Source organism: Crinia signifera, chromosome 2, assembly GCF_055691185.1.
Source record: "Crinia signifera chromosome 2, ASM5569118v1, whole genome shotgun sequence".
Classification (NCBI taxonomy): Eukaryota; Metazoa; Chordata; class Amphibia; order Anura; family Myobatrachidae; genus Crinia; species Crinia signifera.
The window spans coordinates 374,009,556-374,037,359 of NC_139218.1; the positions used below are offsets into that span (position 1 = coordinate 374,009,556).

The window sequence follows — 27,804 nt, forward strand, 5'->3', positions numbered from 1 at the left end:
CGACAATCCGCGGCCTTTCTCGGCAGAACTGGCCTGACTGCTTCTAAAGTCCGTTCTGCCGAGATGCCCCGTCAATGCTGTTGGGAAAGACAGCATTGAATAGGCACCCGCCGCTATTTCCCCCATCGCAAATAGTGGCGGGGGATTGAATACCCCCCATTGTCTAGGTCAACAGTCATTAAGTCAACAACAAAAGGTCAGTCATGAACATGGTCAACATTGACAAAAAGGTCGCCATGCTTCAGGCCAAGTCTACATGCATGGTAAATTATGAAAAAGTAAAAAAAAAATCATGAAAAAAAAATCAAGATAATTTTTCTGCAACCATGTCGACCTGTAGTCCAAGTCAACCTACTGACATGCGGATACCCTCCTGCCAATACAGGTCATCGATGATGTCAACAGAATGTGTCTCAGTCAGATTAAATAGATCCTGGTAGGCAACTTCTCCACTTGATGTTCCATAAAGGTATGAGACATTTACCCCATAATGTGTCACACATACTGATTGGATGACTGGAGTGCACATGGTTTTGCACATTAGAGAAAGATTTAGCTTTTGAGATCCTTAAGGTTCATACACACTGGGCGATTATGCCCATCGTGTATGGACAGCGATGATCGCTCAGTGCATACACGGCGCGGTCAGCGGAGGGGGGGGGGGGGCGGCTTTGCATAGCACAGCACTATGCAAAGCCATCCTAAAAGCATCTTATCTGCTGGTAATACCAGCAGATGAGTGGGATGCAGTTATAATCCCAGCGCTCAAAATCCCGATGCCGGAATCCCGACACTTTCTCACTCTATGATTGTCCACGACACCCATAGAGGGAGAATAAATGAGTGTGCCGAGCATAGCGAGGCACCAGACCCGCTGCGTAAGGGGGGGGGCGATCCACGTCCCCCCCCCCCCCCTTGTCGGGATTTCGGCGGTCAGGATTTTGAACGCCGGGATTCCGACCGCCGGGATTTCGTATCAAACCCAGATAAGCGGCTTTCCCGGCAATGATGCGGGAGCGTGCATCACCGCTCACTGCTCATCGCCGGGGCATACACACTGGGCGGCTTTGAGCTGAAAGCCGCTTAAACTTGCTGTTTTGAGCGTCTTTCAGCTCAAAGTCGTCCACAGTGTATGGTCCTTTACTCAAATGCAAAACACTTCATCCACATAATGACTGTTCGTACCCCAAAATCTCTAAGGAATATTTCCAGGACATTGTTGAATCCATGCCACGAAGACTTCAGACTCTTTATAGGAAAATAAGGGTCGTTCCTAGTACTAGAATGATGAACCTAATACATTTGCCTCTGAATTTAGAAGAACATGTTTTGATGCTGAAAATATATTAACTATACATTAAAAAGGCCAGTTTACTGTTTTCCTTTAATCATACAAATGATCGACTGATCTGTCAGGTCAGCGTTTACCCCGTGGCAAAAATAATAAAATCCCCTATCTACCACACTACTCTAGGATAGGATCCAGCTCGCCATTTGCTTATCGCCGAAGAAATCTTTCTGCTTCCCAGGCCAACTAAATTACAAATCCTAATCAGGAAGCTAAAGGATTTCCCAAGATCAGATACGGTCATGCTATTTCTACAGCATTTGTTAAGACCACGTCTGGAATAGGAGAGTAGTATACTTCACGCCACAAGATAGGTTTCTATGTACAGTACACTGTCTCTCTTCTGAGTTTCAACATTCTCAATAACGTTATTTGGGGAAGCAGTCAAACGAGAAAAAAAAAAAGAGAGAAAAGAATGAAAATAGATGACAGTTAATAGGAACCAGACGTGAACTCTCCACATCCTCGATAAACTGTTGACATCTGGACATCCCCTTCTTTTAAATTAATTGTAAACCGTCCAGAGGGCAGCTATTCTAAATATATTTAGTGAGAGTGTGGGAAAATGAAGCTCACTGGCCATGGACAGAGACTCAGAAGTAGCATCAGGACAGTTTTAGAACCATTTATTTAAACGTTTTACAGTTAATATGGAATTTTTATGGTCTAACCCAAAATTCATGGGAATTCAGCGTATCAAGTAGAATCAAGTATTTCTAAACAAAGTCCGTTGCAGGAATCTGTTAAACAAAATAGTATATGTTTTGTTAGGAAGCGGTACATCTGTCAGAATGAACTTAGGTCTACAGTCATTAGGTCGACCCCACTAGGTCGACTGGCAGGAAGGTCGACCTGACTTAAGGTCGACATGGGCCAAGGTCGACATGACTTAAGGTCGAATTTGCATAAAGGTCGACATGAGGAAGGTCGACTGGTCATAAGGTCGACATGGGTTTTTCACTGTTTTTTGATCCGAATGTCGACACAGTCGACATGGACACAGTTGGCAATGAGAATCGGACCCTCGCATCGCTCGCTTCGCTCGCAATGCTTCGGGCACGGTGCCTCGCTGCGCTCGGCACACTATTTTATTCTCCCACCACGCCCTAGTGGATGGTTGGGCATGAAATACCGCCTGTCGGCACATGTCGGCTCAAAAAACAGTGAAAAACCCATGTCGACCTTATGACCAGTCGACCTTCCTCATGTCGACCTTTATGCAAATTCGACCTTAAGTCATGTCGACCTTGGCCCATGTCAACCTTAAGTCAGGTCGACCTTCCTGCCAGTCGACCTAGTGGGGTCGACCTAATGACTGTAGACCTAAGTTCATTCTATTAGATGACCGCTTCCCGTTTTGTTATACGTCCTATTTAAGGGTGGAATTATTTTATTTAAAGCGATTAACTTCTGCACTTTACATGCCAAATGAAGAACGCCCATGTGGCACAGTTCCTAGTAAAAGATGCTAAATTATATAGATATTTTGACTGGAGAGTGTTTTTATTTTATGTCTTTCTACAACTGTTAAGGTGCCCATACACGGTACAATTATTGGATACAATATTGCATCTCATGGCATCGCATAGGTTTAGCAATGTAACGAGATGAGATCTAGTACAAAAAGTATGTGCATGAGCTGTGCGATGAGATGTGTGACGGGAGCGTGCATCTCATCGCACCCAGTAATTGTACCGTGTATGGGCCCCTTTAGCGTTTTAATATCCACTCAAGCCATCAATGCACTTTTGCAATATCTATTTTAAGTAACAGAAATTCAATTTTTCACTTTGGAGGCATTATAAACAACCTTATATATTTCCATAAGTGGTGAGATGCTTAGACCCAAATATAATGCTATATAAATTGGGTGCGTAAATAAATAATTCAATGAAACAATACGGGTGAAATTTAATAGGATGAGAGATTCAGAAAGTGAGAGATTTGGTGAGAAATCTCCAGTTGTTTTAAAGCGGCAATCATGTACACTGCAAAACCAGTTTGATTTTGAAGTGTAAATGATTGCCGCTTTAAAAAACTGGAGATTTCTTACCAAATATCTCACTTTCTGAATCTCTCATACTATTAAATTTCCCCCTATGCTACATAGAAACTTGATGACAGGTAATAGCCTTTTGGCCAGATTGACTGCCTTATTATGCTTTTACTCACAGAGGAGTAAGTAGGGGGGAGGTACTAGGGGGGGAATGAAGGACTTGGTGAGAAATCCACTCAGGAAGTCACTGTCACATGACAACCAGGAAGAAGACTCTGGAGTCTCCACTGTCTCAAAGGAAAAGGATGGTTTGTCGATAGTAATAATGTCGACATATCATTTGAATAAACATGATGACTACTGATGTGGCCCTAGTTGGCATGCTGTGTAGGCCGACATGTCCACCATTCACACAGCACGTACGTTCACACAGCATGCAAATGGATGTTTTACATAAACATTAATTCGCAGCCTACGGGGGAACACCCACATAATTCGATGGTCGCTGACTATCGAATGATGGGGAACGTGCACGCAGATCTGTAGTTGCTCAGGGCAACCTTAGATCTGCGTGCACATTCTGAGGAAAGTGGGCGGGCAGCTAACATCCGGTGATGTCAGCTAACTGCCACCCGCGTCATCTGCTCATTAGCCTGAGAACGCCCAACGTTCTCGTGGGAACGCCCAGGAAACGCTGCGTGTTCCCATATGCATGACTGCTGTTAGTAAAGGCACACTTGTGCAGCTCTCCAGAGTCCTGTGGTACTTTACACAGATCACTTTATACCTCTTGTAGGCCTGTATGATACACTTGACATTGAGATAATGGGTACTTATGTAATATCTGGGCTCCCGTTTCTCTTATGAGACCGCGTGCGCTCGCCACGCTTCGGGCACGGTGGCTCGCTGCACTCGCCACACTATATAAAATCAACTCCATGCGTAGTTGGATAGTAGGGGTATGAAAAAATGGGGTGCATTTAACGTGGGAGCCCAGATAATACATAAGTACCAGATAATGAATCTTACCGGAAAAAGTTATTTGAGGTTATTTATAGTTCCAATTTATATTGGTCCTCGGAGTTTGTTTACCAACAGACAGGGGCGGATCCAGGAAAAAATGACAGGGGGGGCACCATGATAAAAGAGGGTTTAGGTGGGGGAGGGGTGGTGTTAGTGGTGCCAGTGTACATGCTAAGAGAGCGGCAGAGAGAGGGTGGGAATGGGATTAGAAATTGGCCCTGGCATTTAAAGTACGCAGGCCCACCATGGCAACAAAAGTGAAGGATGTAGTTGTGCGGGCGCCGAATGCGCGCTCTGGAAAAGGGGGTGTGGCCACTCAACAGGGGGCATGTCCTTGAGTGTAGTGTACAACACCATATACAACTTCTACACATTATGCAACAAAATACTAGACCCCATTATACTTGACCCTTACACATGGAATGAGCCAAAATTCACATAATGCCACACGGATTGAGCCAAAATTCACATAATGCCACATGGATTGAGCCAAAATTCACATAATGCCACACGGATTGAGCCAAAATTCACATAATGCCACAAGGATTGAGCCAAAATTCACATAATGCCACACGGATTGAGCCAAAATTCACATAATAACACACGGATTGAGCCAAAATTCCCATAATAACACACGGATTGAGCCAAAATTCATGTAATGCCACATGGATTGAGACAAAATTCACATAATGCCACACGGATTGAGCCAGAATTCACATAATGCCACACAGATTAAGACAAAATTCACAATACGCTTCATAAACAGGGACATTGTCCACCAAAGGCGCGCATTAAACATTTACACCAGGCATGCCCAATGTTGGCCCTCCAGATGTTGTGAAACTACACATCCCAGCATGCTTCGCAATAGTTTTAGCATTATCTAATAGCAAAACGGTGGCAAAGCATGCTGGGATGTGTAGTTTCACAACATCTGGAGGGCCAACGTTGGACATGCCTGATTTACATCATAATGTCCATTGCACGTTAAGTTACACGGCATGATGTCCATTATGTATTATGCCAAACACCATAATGCCTATTAAAAATTATGCTACATACAGTAAGTGCTGCTTATCTACATGCTCATTGCCAAGGGTTCCTTACTCATTGCCAGAGGTTCCATGCTTGTTGCCATGTGTGAATACATGCTCATTGCCAACGGGGAATACATGCTCGTGGTAAATGGGGGACAGCCGCCGCCAGGCAGAAGTGATAGCCACTGACAGTGGCAGAGCCTGGCTGTATTCCGAGCACTGCAAGTCCCAGCTACTTGAAATAATACCCATTTCACACCAGAAAATGCATTCCCAGGTTGGCCCCTTTTACACCAGCCTAGTCCCTGGTGTGAGGGGGAGAGAAAACCACCCCTCCCCGAGTCCCCCCCTTAACCAGTTATCTCATTTAACCGGCTATATCTTCGGAACTAACTGACCCATTTACATGAGAAAAGTATCATATTGAAGAACTTTTGAGTAGGCTTTGAATGATATTGGTCCAGTGAAACTGAAACGTTTGGTTCCAGAGTAATCTGCCCTCAAAGAACATGAACAGCCATGAAATTACATTTCAAAAAGAAAAAAAATCGATTTACACACTATATCTCTGGAACCGATTGACCGATATGGACCATCCTGGTCTCATATTGAAGGCCCAGCGATCTCCGGTTCCCGGGGGGCTAGAGACACGGGGCTGGGGTCGTTGGAAAGCTCTGGTCCTCATCTACAAACTGAATGACAGGGGGGGCACGTGCCCGGGTGCCCCCCCCCCCCCTGAATCCGCCACTGCCAACAGACAGATAAATTCTGAACACTCTTTAGCAGATGTTCATTCTAACAGTGTTTAGGCCAGGGTTACCTACCTGACCCTCTCCATCAGGGAGAAAATGCTCTGTTCCTGGACTTCCTGGTAATGTATGATTGGCATCACCTGTGGGGAGCTAGGTAATTGATAAGAAAGGTGTTTCCCTACAGGTGATGGCAATCATACATCCCTGGTTTAGGCTTCTTTTGCTGAATTAAAACTGGCGATGCAGTATTATTTGATTATCAAGAAACAAATAATATAAGCACATAATACCAACCCAAATAACTACAGTGCTTGTTTATCTCTCCCCAGATTTCAGACACAGTTGTTCCCAGTGACGAATGCACATCAAAGTATTAGTGAATGACAGGTTTAACATTATACACAGAGGAGGCACAATTTGTGATGCATAATTGGGACTAAACATAGTTACAAAAATTGGTCTCTTCTGTCGGGTCCCGAAGCTTATTAACCTGACATCATGTAAGGCCCAATAAAGTCCTTATGAAACTTTACTCAGTTATAACTTTAACCCAATTACTGGGTCATCTGAACTACAATGGTCTGCAAGAAGCCAGGAAAAACAATCGTGGCTTTTTGTCTTATTTGTTTTAATATATTTTTTTACCAGGAAACATGAATAGAGGTTAGTCTTGTTTCCCAGTATAATCTAGGATTCATTGTGGAGAAATGCAGAGAAATCCCATGGAATTAAACCTGCAAAATTACACTGGCCTTTAGGATGATCTGGGAATCATATTACATTAAACCTCCCAATTTTTGTTATATACACAATTAACCTTTAAATTACTGCAAAAAGAAACCAGACCAAAAATATTTTAGTCTTGCTGTCCTCTCTAGGTCATCCTCTATAGGCTCCAATGAGTAGGGCCCTCTTTCCATCATAATTACCATGATCCCACCATTGCCCATAGCAACTACACTGTGCTTCTCATCTAGCAAGTGCTATTCGTGGGTATGGTATGATTACATGCAATATTATTTATATGGCTTCTCAATATACATAAAGTTGAAGAGTGATAAATATGATGTCATCATGCCGGAATGTGATGACAGTTGGACTGAACTCTGACCCATCCCACCGATGCCAGTGATGTCACTTCCACAGAGTGCTGTCATAACGCACATCTATTGCTTCCAAATACTTGTTATTTCCAATACATATCATATAACATCTCATGCCTAAACTTCATCATCAGCAAAAAGCAACATCACAAAAAATGTACAACCGTATAGAATAACCACAGGGATGCCCAGGCCACCTCCCTTTGTATTATATTAAATATCACCTATATGCGTCATACCACCACATTCTACAGGTACATATGGATCGACATGATACTTGCCTACCTACCAGGAGAAGCCCAGAGAGGAGATGCAGGTGGTTGGCGATGGGGAAGGGGCTATTCACACCATTAGGCCCTGCCCACTCAAGTGGATATTGCCATGATTGGTTTATATTTGAATAGAACGGGCCATGGAAAGGAAAGTACAGAGTAGTAGGCATCCAGGGCCGTCTTAACATTAGCCTGGGCCCCCCTCTCTCCTCTCCCCTCTCCCCGCAGGCAGCGGCATGCGGGGCTGCAAGCTTGTAACCATATTTGCCGGGCGGTGCGCGGGAAGTGCTGCTGAATTTGAAAAGACTGGCCGGATGTTGATTGGCTGAACTCCATCAGCCAATCAGAGTCTGGCCAGTCTTTTCAAATTCAGCAGCGCTTCCTTCTCGCCCCGCCACCCAGCAAATAGCGCAGCGCTACAAGCTTCCAGCCACTGCTGCAAGGACTCGACTGCCCGCTACCGCAGCCTCAGCAGCTCCCCGGAGAAGTGCCGTCTTCCCCATGGGATGACGGCACTGTGTACAAAATCTTAGTTGCATGGACTGCCTCCACCATGGCCAATATGTTTGGATAAAGTATATTCAGTGAGTGCACATAGAGATCCAAATTAGGATGACGAACAACAATGGTCTAAGGACAGAACATTTCTTATGTAGTTAAACATCTTGGCGATGATAATAATGCTATTGCCAACTCTTAGGTGAGGAACACAATGCCCTATGGTTGGATGATTTATAAACGTCATCTAGTTCATTCAGGGCTTTATTTTTTCACAAAAAGAATTGTTAACTTTATTTATTACCAGTTATTAAGGTACTCTTTACTTAGTTGGGCGCCCGTCGCGGGCATCGCGGGTACATTTATGTCTGGCCGCGACGCGACCGACGCGATGCCCGCGATTTCCCATTGAAACCCATGTTAAACATGGAAATCGTGTCGGTCGCGTCGCGGCCGGCCATAAATGTACCCGCGATGCCCGCGACGCGATGCTCCCGATTTGCCATAGGAATCAATGTTAAAAGGCCCGATGGACACGATTTTACTGTTAAATGCCTCAATGGACCCGATTTGGCCATAGGAATCAATGTTAAATGGGCCACAGAGCCCAAATAAGCACAATTAACCCTTAAATGTCCCCCCAAATTTTTAACGCCACCCCACGATCCACGCCAACCCGAAGCGTGGCGAGCGCAGCGAGCCCGCGAGGGGCGGCGGTACGCGTCCTCCGACCTTTTCATGCCCTACTATCCACTAGGGCGTGGAGTGAGAAAAGAATAGTGTGGCGAGCGCAGCGAGCCACCGAGCCCGAAGCGTGGCGAGCGCAGCGAGCCCCGCGAGGGGACGTGGATACCTTCACAGTTATACGCGTCCCCTCGCGGGCTTCACAGGTGTCCGTGGCGACGCGGACACCTGTGAAGCCCGCGAGGGGACGCGTCTACCTGTGAAGGTATCCGCGTCCCCTCGCGGGTCTCGCTGTGCGCGCCACGCTTCGGGCTCGGTGGCTCGCTGCGCTCGCCACACTATTCTATTCTCACTCCACGCCCTAGTGGATAGTAGGGCATGAAAAGGTCGGAGGACGCGTACCGCCGCCCCTCGCGGGCTCGCTGCGCTCGCCACGCTTCGGGTTGGCGTGGATCGTGGGGTGGCGTTAAAAATTGGGGGGGACATTTAAGGGTTAATTGTGCCTATTTGGGCTCTGTGGCCCATTTTACATTGATTCCTATGGCCAAATCGGGTCCATTGAGGCATTTAACAGTAAAATCGCGGTCAATCAGCCTTTTTAACATTGTTCCCTATGGGAAAATCGCGGTCATCGCGGTCATCGCGGGCATCCCGATTTACCCGCGATGCCCGCGATGACCGCGATTTTTACCCCCGACGCCCGCGATTTCAATCGCTGGCGCCCATCTAGGTAAAGAGTACCGTTATTTATATAGCGCACACATATTCCGCAGCGCTTTACAGAGATTATATGAACATTCACATCAGTCCCTGCCCCAGTGGAGCTTACAATCTATATTCCCTACCACATGTTCACGCACACAGACATACTAGGGTTCATTTGTTGGGAGCCAATTAGCCTACCAGTATATTTTGGGATTGTGGGAGGAAACCGGAGTACCCAGAGGAAACCCACGCAAGTACGGAGAGAATATACAAACTCCGCACAGTTAGGTCCATGGTGGGAATCAAACCATTAAACCATCCGTGCTGCGTTTGATCTAAAAGAATTGTCACTTTTTTCAAGAAGACTTTACTTAAGTAAATGAATGAGTATCAACTGCCAAAATATCAGTATGAAATAAACCACATACAGTAATAAATAAACCCACATACATATAATTTACATAAACAAATGAACACGTTTTATTGGAACATTAGAGCTTAAGTTGCTTTAGTAGAATAAATTAGTTTCTTTTCATTAGAGTGCAGTCAGAATATCAGTGTAAATGGAATTCCTTTTTGCAACATATCACTTGAACATAAACCAGGCATGTCCAATCTATGGTCCTCCAGCTGTTGTAAAACTACAAGTCCTATCATGCCTTGCCACAATTTTGCTATTAGGGAATGCTAAAACTGTGGCAAGGCATGCTGGGATGTGTAGTTTGGACATACCTGCATTAAACATTACAGTTTTCTGTAAGTCAGCTTTCAATTCACATTTGCCTAGCCCTGAAGGTCCTTATCACCCTATGTTAACACTTTTACAACACAATTACACAATTTAACCTTTTGGCCACATCTGTGTAGGCCCCCTGGAAAGGTGAGCAACCTTCCCGGATTCCGGCGGAAATGTTGGTCGACAGTCATTAGGTTGACACTATTAGGTCGATATGCATTTAGGTTGATAGGAGTCTAGGTCGACATGTAAGAAGGTCGACATCAGTCTAGGCCGACATGGGTTAGGTGACAGGGTCATTAGGTCAACATGGGTTAGGTCGACGGTCAAAAGGTCGACATGGGGGGGTTTCACTTTTTTTTGAGCCGACAGGAGGTATTTCATGCCCTAGCATCCACTAGAGTGTGGTGGGAGAATAAAATAGTGTGGCAGACCCAGTGAGCCATGCGAGGGGACGCGATGCTACGTTCCAGTGTCCATGTCCACTGTGATGATATTCGGGGGAAAAAAATGTGAAAAACCACATGTCAACCTTTTGACTGTCAACCTACCTAACCCATGTCGACCTAGACTCATGTCGACCTTCCTGCATGTTGACCTAGACTCACGTCAACCTAAATGAATGCCGACCTAATGGTGTCGACCTAATGACTGTTGACTAACATGCTGTTGACCTAATGATCCATACCCATCTGACCATCAGAGGGAACATATATAGAAAGCGACACTAGGGACCACAAGTGAGAATGTTTCTCCTACAGTCTGACAATTATTAGGCATACACCAGGCGGTGCAGGAAACGAGAACAGAGAACTGGACGGATCAGTCCGCTCCCCGAGGACTAAGAGCCGGCAGAGGCTTGGACAGAGACATAACATAAACAGCTTGCTAATTGATATCATTCTACACGGTTTTAAATGAACTCTTTTATGAGACAATGGTGACGTCCAGGCTCCAAAACATTCTTTTAAATGAAAATTATTTTTCTAACGAATGTCTTTATTCTACCACTTATAAAAAGGAGATTACAGTATTTCAAATTGTGCAATGTTGGGCCTAAACTCCATGTCAACCAAATCCAGCATTTACCAGTTTAGTACGCAAAATAACACAATAAACGCCAGGGGCCACATTGGCGGCCCTTTGAGAGTCACAGGGGCCTGATACTGATGTTTGGCACATCTCTAATGATTTTAGTTCCGCCCTGTGCCAACTTGGCCTGCCATGAAGCTTGCAGTTCCCCAAATGCCGCAGCATGATTGACATGATTGGCGTATGGGGGCGGCAACAGGCAGCTTGTCGGAAAACGGAGATGCGACAGAGCATTCTGGATGTTTTCTGGGAATGCTAGGGCAAGTGGCATATTAATTGGCCCTGGTGGAATAATTTAGACAGACATCTAGAGTAACCTGATAGGGTCACGCAGATCCTTGGACGCAGCAGTCCATCACAAAAGCCTGCACTGGGTATCTTTCATCTCAAGACTCCTCCTGAGGAACCAATACCGCACATAAATAATAATAATAATAATTTTATTAATATAGCATTCTTTCTCCAATAGGACTCAAGGCACGTCACAGATAGAATGAATGTAATACAGTACAGGAACAATGAAGGACAGAAAAGCTTTTCATAAACTACACTTAAAGAAATTATAGCAATGCTTGAGTAAAAAGGAAAGTCTTGAGTCTATTTTTGAAGGATTGTAGAGTTGGGGTCTCTGGAACTGTGCGGGGAAGTGAGTTCCATTGAGTAGGAACCGCATGGCTAAAAGCTCGACCCTCAGCTTAATTACGGGAGATCCTAGGTATTACTAAAAGTCCTTTATCTACAGATCTCAGTTATCGGGTGGGACAATATGGAATCAGAAGCTGCTTCAGGTACCTGGGGCCCTGCATAAACATTTATCGCGGTAATTCATTACAGCAATTCCTCTAACTAAAGAAAAAGGCCACCCATCTGTAATCATATCAGCAGGTATTTTATACACAAGCAATAGCAAATGAATGAGGGGTTCAGGTGAAGGCCCGGACTGCAGCCCAATGGTCATCACTGATCTACCATACACAAACAGATGAAAGCTGATTTCTGATTGGTGCTAGTTAGCCATAACAGCTCAATACTATTACACAGCTCCATAACAGCCAGTGACACACCTTGGGATACATGACCCTTGTGTCGCCTTAAAAATAAAAGATAATAAACACAATAAAATAGTCCACAACAATATAAAGGTGCGTACACACTATACAATATATCGCAAATGAAATGAACGATAACAATATTGTTAACAATATATCTGTCATCTGAACTTGCAGCCAGATTTTGACTATATCGTCAAGACTACATGTTCCGTATCGAAATAGGTGACGTCATGAATGATATAGTTATTGTACCTATATTGTTCAGTGGGGCTAATTCAGGTGGATTGCATAAGTGATCCAACCCGCATTAAGGGGGGTATGCAATCCCGGACGATATTTCTGCCAGGTGGAAATCTTGTCCGTTTCCAACAATATTAGGTCAAACTGAAATTCAAACCTATTCAATGTTGGGTCCATTTTTCCAAGTGTCGGAATAGGACCCATTCTGTGCATGGGCAGGACGGCACCTGCGAATCACAGTGCAGAACAGTGTACGCCTCTGCCTGATTGGCTGGCAGATGTGTTCTCAGGGAGGACTGGGAATGGCTGGAATTTCTATATAAAGGGGAGTGTCTACTCCGTTTCCCCAGGAGTGGCCAGCCAAGGACTGGGCCGCTGCTCTATGGAAAAACCCCTTTAATCTCCAGAACAGTTACTGCATGTTTGTGGCGTGTTCCAGTCAGTCATCATTTCTACACTATATACATAAAACACAAGAACAACAAACACATCAGGAAAAATGAAAACGATTTCATTATTTCTGGCAGAGGAGCCTGACGGTATATCTGTGATTAAAGGAAATGCACTCAGAAATGTAAATGAAAACCACACATGGCATTTATTGTACCTGTGGGTGAGCCATGATAAAACCAACCCTTAATTGTCCTACCCAATGGAAAAGAAGAAAAAAAAAATGAGTTTACATAATTCGCTGAGCACATCTGCAGAGAAGTCACAGAGAACTGCTCACAATTAATTACCAACATAAGTCTCATATGAAAGGAAAAAAGTTCAACGTCCCATAAGGCAGTGGGGTGATGTAAACAATGTAGGGAATGTACAGTGGCTTTGGATGTAATTACAGTAATTGGGGTCCTAATAATTATAAATAACAGACAAGAGCATCGCTGTATACTCTTGTCTGTTATTTATAATTATTAGGACACCAATTACTGTGTATATGAATACGAAAAGAAGGAATATTTTACCCTTTGCAAATGATGCGTAACTATGACCGTAAAAATGTAATGCTAATGGTCAAAGGCGTGTTATTAAAGTTTGGACTAAGAAAAGTTGGGAATAAGCAATGTTACTGTGCACGTTTGATTATCAATAGGCTGCGCATGCATACGGAACGCACATGCGCAAGGCCATCCTGTGCTAAAATCTGCTAATTTTTGTTATTGCTGGTCATATGCAAATTTACTGACAGGATGCCGGTGTTTGGGGGTGGTAACTGGGTGGAATTCTGGGAGTGGCAGGGAAAAGGCAGGCGTGCCCAGGGTGGGATTTCACTCCGGACGGCCGGCGGTTATGTAATCTTATCAGGTCTGAATAACCCCCATAAACCTGATCCGTTTCGTGGTAGCATCAACTTCCGTCCTTTCATGGCATGCAAACGCATAGGAGATGCCTGTTACTGACAGATCCTTTGCACCCAGCATGGAGTGGGCACAAATGCCAATAAAAATAATGGCGGCCGTGGACATAAAAACAGTGGTTGAATATTGGGCTTAAAAGGGGCGGATTCTCGCTTAAGTAAGCATGCCGTCGTGCCCAATACAGATGCATAAATGAGCCCCAAAATGGGTTTCATTCAGACGCGGATGCGCAGCTATTGTACGCATATCAATCGGATCGATGCAAATTTGCCGTGAGTGACGAGTCGCAGCGATATTTTAGTCGCAGAGTGATTGACAGGAAGTCAGCGTTTGTCGGTGGTAACGGGGAGTGGTCAGACGAACGCTTGTGCATCATTTCTGTGCAATCACACTTGTTACTGCAGAGGCCTGTGCATCCCAGGTGATCAGCTCAGCCTGCGTGTACACAGAGGCTGTCAGGTTCTGCCTGGCGACCCGATATGCGCCGATGTTAGCGATGTTTCTGCAATCATCTGGTTACCTTCTGCCCAAATTAGCATACAATCACAACTGCACACTGCAACATCAGTAGGAGCAACAACCGCACCTGAATTACCCCCACGTGCATTTATGACACATATGCTATCTACATACAGTATAAAGATCTTTCTCAGTCACTTGCTAAGCAATCTCACACCCAACAACTTCTGCAAGCAACAAAAACATCTGAAAACTTTTTTTTTTTAAAGAGTTTCTGCAGCAGTTATATCCTATATATAAATATAAGTAGCTGATTCTATTTATGTCTGATCCCCACAGTGTCCAACTCATGTGGTTATCTGCTGACAAAAGGGCACATCCTGAAATACTTTATATTGCAACACTGTAACTTCCAGAACACAATCAGATGTGTGTGCACTGTGCAGCACTCAGAACTGTACTGTGTAGCTGCAAGGAGAAGTCACCGACTTGCTGGAACATGTCAGTCTGTATGTACTTACTTCTCAGCGCCCCAACCAGCATGTTCCCGTCTTTGATCAGCTCCTTAATAAACTTATTGGTCCTGTCCAGCTCGATTTCATGACACTTGAGCCTTTCCCTGAAGTCTGGGCTGTCCAGGTAGGAATCACTGAACTCCAGAGTCGGCAGCCCCATGGTAGAAGCCTTCTGACTGCAGGCAGCAGATGCTGAGTAACAAAGTTGCAAGGGGATCTGCAGCAGTCGCAAGTTCCTGTGCAGACAGAGCTCTCAGCCAGACGCACAGGATGGGCTGCCGTCACTGTCACCCAGCTGCATTGTCCCCCACACCAGCAGACTTCTGCACAGAGGAAGCTCAGTCACTGGTGCAGCCTCGCACTCCTTCTCTATCCTCTGTCTCCCCTCCCTGCAGCTCCCCAGTGATCACAGTGCAGCCAGCCAGGCTGATCAATGCCGCTGCTGCAATCCAAGCTGAGCTGTGATCACCTACCCCCCCTTGGGCTGCTGCCACACAGGGACTCCCAGCAAGGTCACCCTCGGGTCACCTCACATTCCTAGATAAATTGGAAGGAGGGCTGCACACCCCCCTTTGTCCTGGATTCCTCCTCAGCTGCAGAAGAGAAAAAAAAAAGTGTGATGTCAAGATTGCAGAGTTATTGTGTTGCAGCGAAATGCTGATGATGACATCAGAGGGAGCTGTAGGTTTAACTTCCCACGTTTCTGCCTGAGGAGAGAGAAGAAGAAAAAAAAAACTTTTAAAAGACATTAGAAAGAGAACAGTAAAAAGTTGGAAACTTGAGAAGTTCGTCTCTAGCCTGCCACCTGTAGGCGGCACGGGGAATAGCAGCAGCATCCTGCAGCTGCAATGACCTCATGGCATGTTATCATGCAAGTCTTGTAGGGGATCGTTGAAATGACGCATGCTCTCATGCAATAATTAGTTTGTTTGTCCATCTGTGAAATTAGTGAAGAACAGGTTTTGTTGAAGTTAATGAGAACACACCTATGATAACTCCATGTGAAACGGAATGCATTCATTTAATTCATTGGCTGATATTTACTAACATTGCGCAAAAGGGCAAACAGCTTCTAATCCATAGCCAACAACCAACAGTTTGCTTTTACTAGTGCATGGATGTCTGGCCATGAAAATAAATGTATGATGTATGTATGTTAGTACATAAACCATATAATAAACTGTAACATATATACTAATTTACATAAATCCCTTTTTCTTAAACTTCCAATTTAATGATTGGCTGGATGGACTTGGAACAATAATCTGCTGGTGTATCAGAGTGATAGGCAGGGTTGTATGTACTGGCAGACAGTGGCGTAACTATAACCACAGCACCCCCCTGCCATAAATTTCGGTGGCGCCCCCATCCCCGGTGAAATTAAGCCCCACCCACCCCCAACCCTGCCTTACCCCGCTGGTGCTGCTTGTTGTTGCAGCCGCCGCTTGTTGTGTGGCCGGGACCTGCAGATTAACTAGTCTGTGGTCCCGGCTCTCCTCCTGGCTGGCTCCTGCAGTGCTAATTAAAAAAATGTCCGCCCCCAAGTGTCTGCTGTTAAGGGTGCAGACATTTTGGGGGACATTTACCAAAATGGATTCGTAGAAAAAAGGTGTATTCGTAGGCAGAAATACACCTTTTTTTTACGAATTTGTATTTTCGGGATTTACAATCCCAAAAATACAACAATTCGTAGTCCTAAAGATGGAACATTCGTATTTGTATTTACACCATCGATAGGATACGACAGAAATCACCATTCAAAAGAATGGTGGTTTCTGATTTACTAAGCAGCCGTATGGATAATACGGCTGCTTAGTGGTGTAAAACACCCACGCAAATACGACAGGAAAATAGAACACCATTTTCCTGTCGTATTTGCTTTAAGCCTGCACGGATCAGTCGACTTTCTCGGCTCCTGATTGGCCTGCTAGGCGGCCAATAGAATTCAGTCTGAGGAAAGGCGCCGAATATGAAACATCTCAGCATCTCTCCTCAGCGCGATGCAGCGACAGCTTCAACATTACCTGGATTACGTCGGATCAAGAGAAGACTTCTTCAGCGCAGGACCAGGTGAGTAGGATTTCCTTCCACAGCTCCAACATGGATTTCTTCGGACCCGGACACCGCCATGGACCTGGAGGACGACACGGACCGTCGACATGGACCTGGAGGACGACGCAGACAGCCGACATGGACCTGGAGGACGACACAGGACATCAGGACCAGGGCTACCTACGGGATCAAGAAAGGTAAGTATCAGTATGTATGTAATGTGTGTATTAAACTTTTATTTAAAATGGGTGTCAGTGTGTTTTATTTAACTATTTTTTTTACTGTGGCACTACAAGACCCAGCAGGCCCTTTAATGCCCAGCAGGCTGGGACTTGTGGTTCTCCAAGTCCCAGCTTGCTGGGGAGGCTTGCTGGCACTTGTAGTGCCACAGTAAAAAACAATAGTTTCATCTTTTTTTTACACCATAATCAGCTCAATGCCCACCGCCCAGGGGCATCGAGGACAGCACCAGGCTTTAGCCTGGTCAGGTAAGTCCTGGAGGGGGGGGACCCCTTTATTGGGGGGGTCCCCACTCCCCCAGGGCCCCTGGCCAGGCTGACAGGTCAGGGGGTTAATGCTTTGGCCGGGGGGACTTGCATAAAAAGTCTCCCCCCGGCTGTGGCATTACCCTGCTGGCTGGTTTTGCCTGGGGCTGGTTCTTAAAATACGGGGGACCCCTAGTCATTTTGTCCCCCGTATTTTGGGAACCAGCCCCAGAGCAGGAGCCTGGGGCTGGTTGTTAAAAATCGGGGAACCCCTATTTGTCGGGTTCCCTGATTTTTAATTACCGGCTCCAGGCTCTGTCAGCCTGGTGCTGGTTTCGGCTGTGGGGGGGACCCCACGCCGTTTTTTTTTTAATTTATTTATTTATTTAATTTTTTTTTACACATTGCAGCATGCACGGATCTGACTGATCCGTGCAGACTGCTACAAATAATTCGTATTAGCAGCCGTATATACGGCCACTAATACGAATTACTACGACATCGGTGGGTTACAAAGCAGTCGTATATGACTGCTTTGTAAATCCCCCTCCGGAACACGACTTTGCATACGACTGAAACAGTCGTATGCAGTCGTAGGGAAAATAATACGAAAAACTAGGTTTTTCATATTAGTAAATTTCCCCCTTTGTGTGAGTTTTTTTTTCATTAGTACTGCAGGAGCCAGCTGGGAGGAGAGCCAGGACCGCAGACTAGTAGATCTGCGGATCCCAGCCACACAACCGGCGGGGCGGCAACAGCAAGCAGCACCAGTGGGGTAAGGCAGCAGGGCAGTGCCCACACCTACTCAGCGCCTCTCCGTGACCGCGGGGTCTGCGGGCTATTGTTACACCACTGCTGGCAGATGCTCAATTAGTGAAGCAATATCACTCAGGTGCTTGAAAGTTAGGGGTAATTCTGAGTAAGAAAAATACACTGGGGGAAATTTAGTAATACCAAGTTTACACCAAAACTGCCGGGTCACACCGGGTATTTAGACTCGGCTCCAACCCAGATGCAACCCGGCAGTTGTCCCCTTTTACACTGGCGTCCCCCGGCATAATGACGGGCGGGTGATGCCAGTGAAGGCGGGCCCTGAGCCGGCGCTTGGAGATGACACAGGGTTGCCTACCTGACCCTCTCCATGAGGGACACAATGCTCTGTTCCAGGACTTCCCTGGTAATGTATGATTGCCATCACCTGTGGTGAAACACCTTTCTTATCAATTACCAGCTCCCCACAGGTGATGGTAATCATACATTACCAGGGAAGTCCAGGAACAGAGCATTTTCTCAGGTAGGGAACTCTGAGACGACATAATCTCTAATCGCTGGGAAATCCGACAGCCGGGACCCCCCGCGATGGCAACTTAAACGTTGGGGGCAAGCCCATGTCCAAGCCCTGGACTGACCTCAGGATGCTGCAGTCCAGAGGTATGGGCTCCCCTTTTGGTGGAAATGGGTCCACGGGTCATCCCCATTTACACGGCCCCTGACTCTAGGTATGCCCCTTGTCTGACCATGATCATTTGCAGGGTTGGATCCCCGGGTAACAGGACCCAGGAAATCTTTTTGGCCCCATTTACACCAAGCCCCTACCCGGAGTGGCGCCGCAATAACCCTGGTCGAGGCTCTGGTGTAAAAGGGGAATAAGATGGTAGTTCTATTTCAGAAACTACTTATTTATTTCGCACACAGGTTGTGGAACAGGGGTAAATGTGCAGAATAAGGGCCTTATTCAGACCTGAGCTCAGTACAAATTTGGAAAATGGGCAAAACCATGTGCACTGCAGGTGGGGCAGATGTAACATGTGCAGAGAGAGTTAAATTTGGGTGGGGTGTGCTAAAACTGAAATCTAAATTGCAGTGTGAAAATAATGCAGCCAGTATTTACCCTGCACAGAAACAAAATAACTCACCAAAATCTAACTCTCTCTGCACATGTTACATCTGCCCCACCTGCAGTGCAGCATGGTTTTGCCGGTACTCTTTACTTAGCACGGCGCCCATCGCGGGCATTGAATGCACTAAAAAATCGGGTGCGACGCGACCGACGCGATGCCCGCGATTTCCCATAGGGAACAATGTTAAATGTCTCAATTGACCCGATTTTTCCATAGGAAACAATGTTAAATGGCCCACAGAGGCCAAATAGGCACCCTGAAGTGTGAAATGGCCCCCACAATTGTTAACGCCACCCCACGATCAACGTGAACCCGAAGCGTGGCGAGCGCAGCGAGCCCGCGAGGGGCGTCGGTACGCGTCCTACGACCTTTTCATACCCCCACTATCCACGTCGGCGTGGAGTTGAGAATAGAATAGTGTGGCGAGCGCAGCGAGCCACCGAGCCCGAAGCGTGGCGAGCGCAGCGAGCCCCGCGAGGGGACGCGGATACCTGTGAAGCCCGCGTTTACCTGTGAAGGTATCCGCGTCCCCTCGCCACGCTTCGGGCTCGGTGGCTCGCTGCGCTCCCCACACTATTCTATTCTCAACTCCACGCCGACGTGGATAGTGGGGGTATGAAAAGGTCGTAGGACGCGTACCGCCGCCCCTCGCGGGCTCGCTGCGCTCGCCACGCTTCGGGTTGACGTTGATCGTGGGGAGGCGTTAACAATTGTGGGGGCCATTTCACACTTCAGGGTGCCTATTTGGCCTCTGTGGGCCATTTAACATTTTTTTTCTATGGAAAAATCGTGTCAATTGAGGCATTGAACATGAAAATCGGGTCAATTGAGACATTTAACATTGTTCCCTATGGGAAATCACGGGCATCGCGTCGGTCGCGTCGCACCCGATTTTTAGTGCATTCAATGCCCGCGATTTTTTTACCTGCGATGCCCACGATCAAAATCTTGGGCGCCGTGCTAGGTAAAGAGTACCATTTTGCCCATTTTCCAAACAAATTTGAACTAAGCCCAGATCTGAATAAGGGCCTATGTGTGCGCTATATATATGACTGGTAATAAATAATAATATATATGCCCGGCCTCTAGCTGGTACTGGCTGTGCCCATGTGGCAGAGTCATTCAGATATGATTGCTGCTGAAGTAGACGCCGCCCCGGTATAGTAAAATCCCGCCTTTGCGAAATAATGTGCTCTCTGTTTGAATGCATATGTATGCGGATCGGGTCGAGAAATCGGGTGAAAAGTGGCTAAATCAAATGTCAAACAATACATCCGATCTGATCCAATGCGCGGAGCCGTGCGCATCATATAGGAGTCGGAGGTTGGAACCTGCTGCACGTCCGACTTTCGACCAGGACTATCTCCCGGCAGCGCGGAATGGGGTCATATGCGAAACATCATGAGAGAAATTTATGAGGATGAGAGATTCAGAAAGTGAGAGATTTGGTAAGAAATCTCCAGGTTTTTTTTAAAGCGGCAATCATTTACACTGCAAAATCAAACTGGTTTTACAGTGTAAACGATTGCCGCTTTCAAAAACCTGGAGATTTGTTGCGAATTCTCTCCCTTTCTGAATCTCTCATCCTATTACATTCCCCCCCACATGTGAAAACACTGCATGCAATGTATCGCATGGATGCCTGCCACCCTGGACAGAGGCGTACCTAGATATTTGTGGGCCCCATAGCAAAAGTTTGTAAGGGCCCCCTATTTAGCAACTGATGGTGATAAATGTATGTAAAACATATTACTTAGACAGCAAAGATGGGCCCCCTTCAGCTCTGGGCCCCATAGCAGCTGCACCCCTTGCCCCTATGGTAGTTACGCCCTTGACCCTGGACCAACCCAAGAAGGATTGGATGGCTCTACACTGCTTGCGAGAAGAATTCACACAGCAGAGGTCAAGTCTGAATCGGGCCCATACTGCCCCCGATTTTGTGACATCTCCTCCACAAAAATAAATCCAAATCTATAAAATAGTTTCTGCGTTCAACAGAAGTTCCTACAAACGGTATTTCTAAAGTCGCAAAAAAAAAATCCGTATTTTCTTTCTATAAAATGCGAATTTTACACAAATTATTTCTGAGAGAATTATCCTTTAACATATTCGCAGCATGAATATGACAAAAATAATTACTGTTCCAGGCGTCAAGTGATCTTAATACGTGGAATCTACACAAATGACAAATGATAGAAATGAGCTGTGACTGGAGAACAGCATTAAGTGTCGTCTTGCAGCGAGTTTATGGCTTAAACTTGTGAACCTGACACTTAAATACACCTCAGTGCGAGATCATTTACGTACGCAGCGGTTCCGTCTCCCCGATACCTCACTCTGTCAGAGTTATGGCAGGAATCCTGGCGGCAGCGTCTTGAGCCCCGTATACGTGCGATTATTAGCATGAAATGATTTGTAAATGTAATACAGGCTGCTTTTCTATTCACCTACATTTACTTAGCGATAACATTCTGTTGGCTCTGTATTCTGTGACACATACAAATGGGGACCCAAGGGTGGAGAGGGAACTTACAGCAAGAGCTTTTGGGGGTCTGTGCGCTGCTGTGTGAAATTGCAGCGCCCTGCAATCAGATAGCGGCCATCCAGTCAGAGTGAAAACCGGCCTTGTTCAAGTCTGCGATTGGATGGCGAAAATCTCGCCGAGCCGTGGCTATCTGAAAATCAGTATCCTACTCACTCGCCATCGGACGATTTTCTGAATGTGCGTAATCTGTGCGTAACTCTGACCCTTCCACAAGCGTGCCATAGAGTCAGGCTGGTCGAGGCCGGAGCTGAAGTCACACACCCTTCTTGTAACCGCCTGGGCGCACCTGCATTTTTTTGGACATTCCCAGAAAACGGTTAGGTGACACCCACAAGTGTCAGCTTCCTGCCGATCAACTTGTGAACGGCTTAAAAATAGAGTGATCACTGGATTTTGTCGCTGTTTGGCCTTTCGCTTTTAGCATCTGTGCATGCTGTAATACTGATTGGTGCATCTTTTTACACCTCGGGCACTGTGAATGCAGGTGCTTGTCCAATGTTGTGCATGCGGGCACCTTTCTGATAGAGTCTGACCTGATCACATAGCACCTTTGTGGGGGGGGGGGGGGAGCAGATGTCAGTTGCCCGCCTGCTTCCCGTAAATGGTGCCCACAGATGTAAGACACCAGAGAGATCCCTGCCAACACAAATATCAGGGGCATCTGGGAACCGGCGGTGTGTCGGCATTGGAGCATACCCTGCAACATTTCATACTGGAAAATAAGTACCAATTTGGGAGGGGGCGTGGTCACGTGTAAAGGGAGTGTGGCCATAGCCAAAAGGGGTGTGACCATGCCCCCTTGTCCTCTCTTTTTTTAATAGAGCAGCGGCATGTCCGGGCTGCGGGGAGAGGAGTCTGGCAGGAACAGGGGCTGCAGGCGGTGGGGTGGGAGGGGAAGGATACGGCTGGTGGCTGCTGTCCCACTGCTCCGGACACTTCTCCCTCGTCTGTACATGTTCAGATGAGGGAGAGAGGCATTACCGATTTTCAGCATATACACTAGAAAGCCCTTTTCTGAGCGATATCTGTTACAATATCCTCTAGTGTGTATGGGGCTTTATGGATAGTATATGGGGACATCTGGAACAGATATGAAGCGCAGCAGCTGCTGCAGAAAAAGACTAATTATGCACTTTCCATTTAATCTAGCAATGTACTTTAGTTACAATCATATCATACACAAGTATAATATTCTGTAATTAAGCCGCTATGCCTGAGCTGTACGGTTCCCTCGTTTGCATTATCGTGTATTTGATTACTCTATTGTCTAGTGCGCAGATTAAAACATGAAATGTACAAAGTGTTCAAAGGGGAGAAGACGGGTTTGCTTCAACTTTTTATGAACCCATCCTCGCTAGATTGAAATGAAAGTAACGTTAAGGAATGCTGATTGGAAAGATCATATAATGCCTGTCGCTGCGAACACATTTCTTGTTCTAGTAATAAACAGGCGATAAATTCATGAAAATAAATCTGTATACTGTATACTGTGTGTTCTACGTATATACCCCTGCATGAGCCCTTGCACCTGACACAAAACGCTCTGCTCCTGCGTGCACCACATCATTGCAGTCACCTTTATTGTCATCAATCAGTTCTGTGCAAAACAGGCGTACGCAGGAACCGAGCAATGGACTTTATTCTGATTGACTCGCAAGGCAGTGAAATGACTCACATCCAGTGATGTCAGCTGCCCCCCCTGCACATGATCTGTCACACGGAGGACAGAAACAATTTGCATACTTTTGAAAAGTTATTTCAGGGTGAAAAGTAAAGGCAGGGGGCATGGCCACATGTAAAGTAGGCGTGACCATAGCTAAAGTGGGCGTAGTCACAAACCCTTTTCAAAGGTGACCTGAGCTTTTTTTTTTCAAGAGGCCTCTGATTTGTTTATACTCGGGCTTATGTTTTGGGTTGTTTTAAGTCATGATAGCATAAATAAATAAAATTATTTTAAATGTTCTGCCTACAATAACTTATGAATAAGTTGTTTTACATTTTAAAGGAAAAAATTATTATTCATAAATTATTGTAAGCAGAACAGTGAAAATAAATTCATTTTATGTTAGTTTGCCAGCAGCCATCATGACATAAGATTGATAAATCACCACCACCTACTTTGCTGCGTGCTTGTTTCATCCGCTGCAGTCATTCCCCCTGTCCAGTGGCAGCCACACCCCACACTGTGCTAGCTCTCTCTGCTGCACTTGACGTCCGGCAATCACCACTGCACATGCGAGAGAGGGCTAGCAGACACACTGTCCTGTCCCCTGAGTGCGCCGGGTCCGCAGTGCCGGTGTGTGACTTCATTATGCGTCGCACGCTGGCCCGGCACCCAATATGCACCCTTGGGAAAGGGTGCTTGGCGGCCAGGATATATAGATTTTCGGTTGGGGAGTGCGGGGAGTCAGAAACAATGGCACACTGTATCATGCGGCAGCTGTGGGAGAAAAGGGTCCTCTGCCGGGAATCCGTGAAATGTCCCAGGATTCCGGGAGTCTCGCGGACATTCCGGGAGAGTCGGCAACCCTGCTTTAATGGCAATAAATTTAGTATAAGTATGAAATAGTATTTACATTTAAACAAATGCCTGCCCCATACAGTATAGTTGTATCATTTTTTTTATTGCATTATTGCTGCTGGACATTTGAGTAATAAAAAAAACTTAAAATACTGGAATAATATTGGGGTTATTCAGCTGCAGTTGGAGTTGCTATCACTTCGTTGGAAGTCAGGACCGTGCAGTCAGGGGAGGCAGCACTTCCCCTGTAATTCTGTTAAAAAAATACAAAGAATATACCTATGAGACATATTCTGTATCATAATAAGTATTTTCGGTACTTATGTAGTATCTGGGCGTCCGATTTAGAAATCAGATCGCATTGCATGCGTCCAAATCGTATGCGATGCGATGGTCAAGATTTTTCCATAGGATTCAATGTTAAAATGGTCTGAGTCCATTTTAACATAGAATTCAATGGGAAAAAGGGGTCCTTTTCCTTTCCCCACTATCCAAGTGGGCATGGAGTTGGATATAAACCTGTGGCGAGCGTAACGAGCCACCGAGCCCAAAGCGTGGCGAGCGTAGCGAGCCCCGCGAGGGGACACATAATACTTTTTAAGAAATATGCGTCCGCTCGCCACGCTTCGGGCTCGGTGGCTCGCTGCGCTCGCCACGCTATATAAAATCAACTCTATGCCCACTTGGATAGTGGGGAAATGAACAGGACCTTCTTAACATTGAATCCTATGCAAAATCGCATCGAATCGCATCGCATCTGATTGTATGCCTTAAGGTAAGGCATACAATCACAAAATCGGCAGCCCAGATACTACATAAGTACCGTATTTTCTTTATATTATATTATTTTAGCAATTTGTAAGATTGGAATTAGTTTGGGAGGCACCGCTTCCTACTGACAGGTTTAAGGGGAAGAAACTCTGTGAGCGGCGCTAAGCCGTTGGCTACAAAGCAGCGGCAAGAGGCGGAACGGGGGGGGGGCTGGCGGTGCTGGGGGAGGGGTCTCCAGCTGTGGCTGGGGGCGGGCCACCACCATACATCACTACTGGTAGCAGCAGTGATAGCTTTGTATTTAGATGCAGCAGAAGACTTATTTTACAAGCAGAAGCCCCACGCTGCAGTACTTATCCGAGACACCGCCTAGGACTCAGCATCCGATCAGTCACCATCGAGCTGCGCATGTTTAGGTTTGTGGTGTAGAGCGCAGTTCCAACTCCATCTGGATCCGGCCACTGTACAAAGGAATGTCATGCAGAGTATATATACAGTATCTGATTGCACAGATAAGCAAATAAAAACATTACCCATGTAGTTTATAAACCACCGTCAAAACATAAAGAATACCTACAATTATTACTATTATTTTTATCAAAATATTTATTTTTACTTTTACATACTCCGCAGCACAAACACGGTAACTAAAACAAGATGCGGGATGTATTAACTTTTGTCGAGAGGGAAAGTACCAGCCAATCAGCTTCTAAACTGCCATGTTACAGGCTGTGTTTGAAAAATGACATCTAGGAGCTGATTGGCCGATTCTTTCTCTCCACTTTATCTTTGTACAGTATTTGATAAATCTCCACCTGGGTATAAACAGATGGTGAGGTTAGACAGCCCTGCTTGCAATCTGGGATGCTTTGGAGAATATAACACTTTGGGACATTTTATATTTACAGGTTGAGTGTCCCTTATCCGAAATGCTCGGGACCACAAGCATTTTGGATAAGGGATTTTTCGGATTTTGGAATATATATTTTTTCCATACTTACCTGGTCCCCTGGTGGTGCCCCGATGTCCACAATTGCCTTCAGGATCCTCTTCCAGGGGTGCATTGCGTGAGTGCACGGGCACGCCAGTGACATCACCGGCGCGCCTGGGCGCTCACGCAATGCAATGCAACCGCTGAAGAGGATCCCGGAGGCCACGGTGGACATTGGGGATAAGGTAAGTATGAAAAAAAGGGACGAGAGGGGGAAAAAATATTCTGAAAAAACACGGTTTCGGAATATTTTGGGTTTTGAAATACACGAATAAGGGAGACCCGACCTGTACTTCGTTTCAATGTAATAAAGGCAGATGTATATATGGCTGTAAATCTAAAACATACAGTACTAAGTAAGACCATGCAACAAATAATATTAGGCTTATGTTACGCCCATTTGGGTGTATTTAGTGATAGCCTCTGTAAATTAGAAAATAAACTAATTATATGTATCATATTCATTGATTAAAAAAAAAAATTGTGCCGTGCTGTAAAGGAACAAGCTTAGCAGCAATCCCAAGTAATTAAACAATAAATCATAAACTAAATATAGCAACAAGATGTTCCCCAAACCCCAGCAATGAGACAGAGGCTGAGGAACCAGGACCCCCCCCCCCCCCCTTCCCCCGTTGGTGGTACAGTACATACTGTGAAAGGTAGATTATCATTCTCATGCTCAGGGCTAATATAATGCAGAAAAGAGATGTTTCAGGTTTGTGGTTCTGCTGCAGACCAAAAAACACAGGTCATGTTTTCCAGGAACATGTCCAAAACGTGACCCGAGGGGACCGGATTTGAGAACCATTGCTCTATTGAAACGCTATGGAGAGAATGAGCCACCACAAAGGCCGCATGGATCCAAGTAACAAAACAGGTTTTGGCGTGTACGTATGATTAACAAACACATACATTATTACTTCTAGAATAAAGACCACTTATTGATTAATCTATAAATGTCATTTACATAATTTCTATATTGGTTTGAAACATTAATGGCTATGGTGTAGATCAGGAATGACTGAACTGGTCCTCGAGATCTACCAATGGTCCACGTTTTCCAGATCACCTAGCTGGTGCACAGCTGTAGTCATTACTAACTGTCACATTTTCAAACTTGCTGAATTCATTCCTACTATAGACCCACAGTTGGCCTGATATACATGAACTGTTGGTCGATCTTGAGGACAGGTTTGGCTATCCCTGGTGTAGATGGCTGGATGACCTCCGGACAGTCAGTAGGCCGATGACGGAATCCTGACTGTTAAAAGTCAGACAGTCGGGATGCCGACTTACAGGGGATATTCTCCCATAGAGGGAGAATAGAACCTGTGGGGAGTGCAGCGAGCCAATGAGCCCGCAATGGGCTTCAAAGCACTCGCCCCCTGTTGGAGTCACGGCAGTCAGGATTCTGACTGGTACAGTACTTCATCCATGGCTGGTGATGAAGGTGATGCATACACAGGTCTGGATCCATTACCTCCATTGACTGCTACCCAATGACCAATTTACCTATTGAGGACACTCAGGGAGGAGAGTGCACAGCTAATGGGCCCCATACATCAGCAATTAATTGTGACAATCCTCCGTTCTGGAGATGATTGTCACAATTAATCTTTAATGTGTGGGCTCCCCCTTTTGGTGATTCCTGAATCAGAATTTTAA

The 27,804-nt window shown here is 45.8% G+C and overlaps 1 protein-coding gene across 1 annotated transcript in view; it reads right to left on the reverse strand.

Moving 5' to 3' along the window:
- Positions 1–16,985, reverse strand: part of ARHGAP42 (Rho GTPase activating protein 42) — a 285,026-nt gene extending 268,041 nt beyond the window's left edge. Inside the window, exons 1-2 of the mRNA XM_083170082.1 lie at positions 16,898–16,985; positions 14,880–15,580 (exon numbers count right to left, since the gene is read on the reverse strand). Coding sequence (XP_083026208.1) covers positions 14,880–15,033 — 154 coding nt within the window. The 5' untranslated portion in view covers positions 15,034–15,580; positions 16,898–16,985. The remainder of the gene's footprint in view (positions 1–14,879; positions 15,581–16,897) is intronic.
- Positions 16,986–27,804: the final 10,819 nt, after the last annotated feature.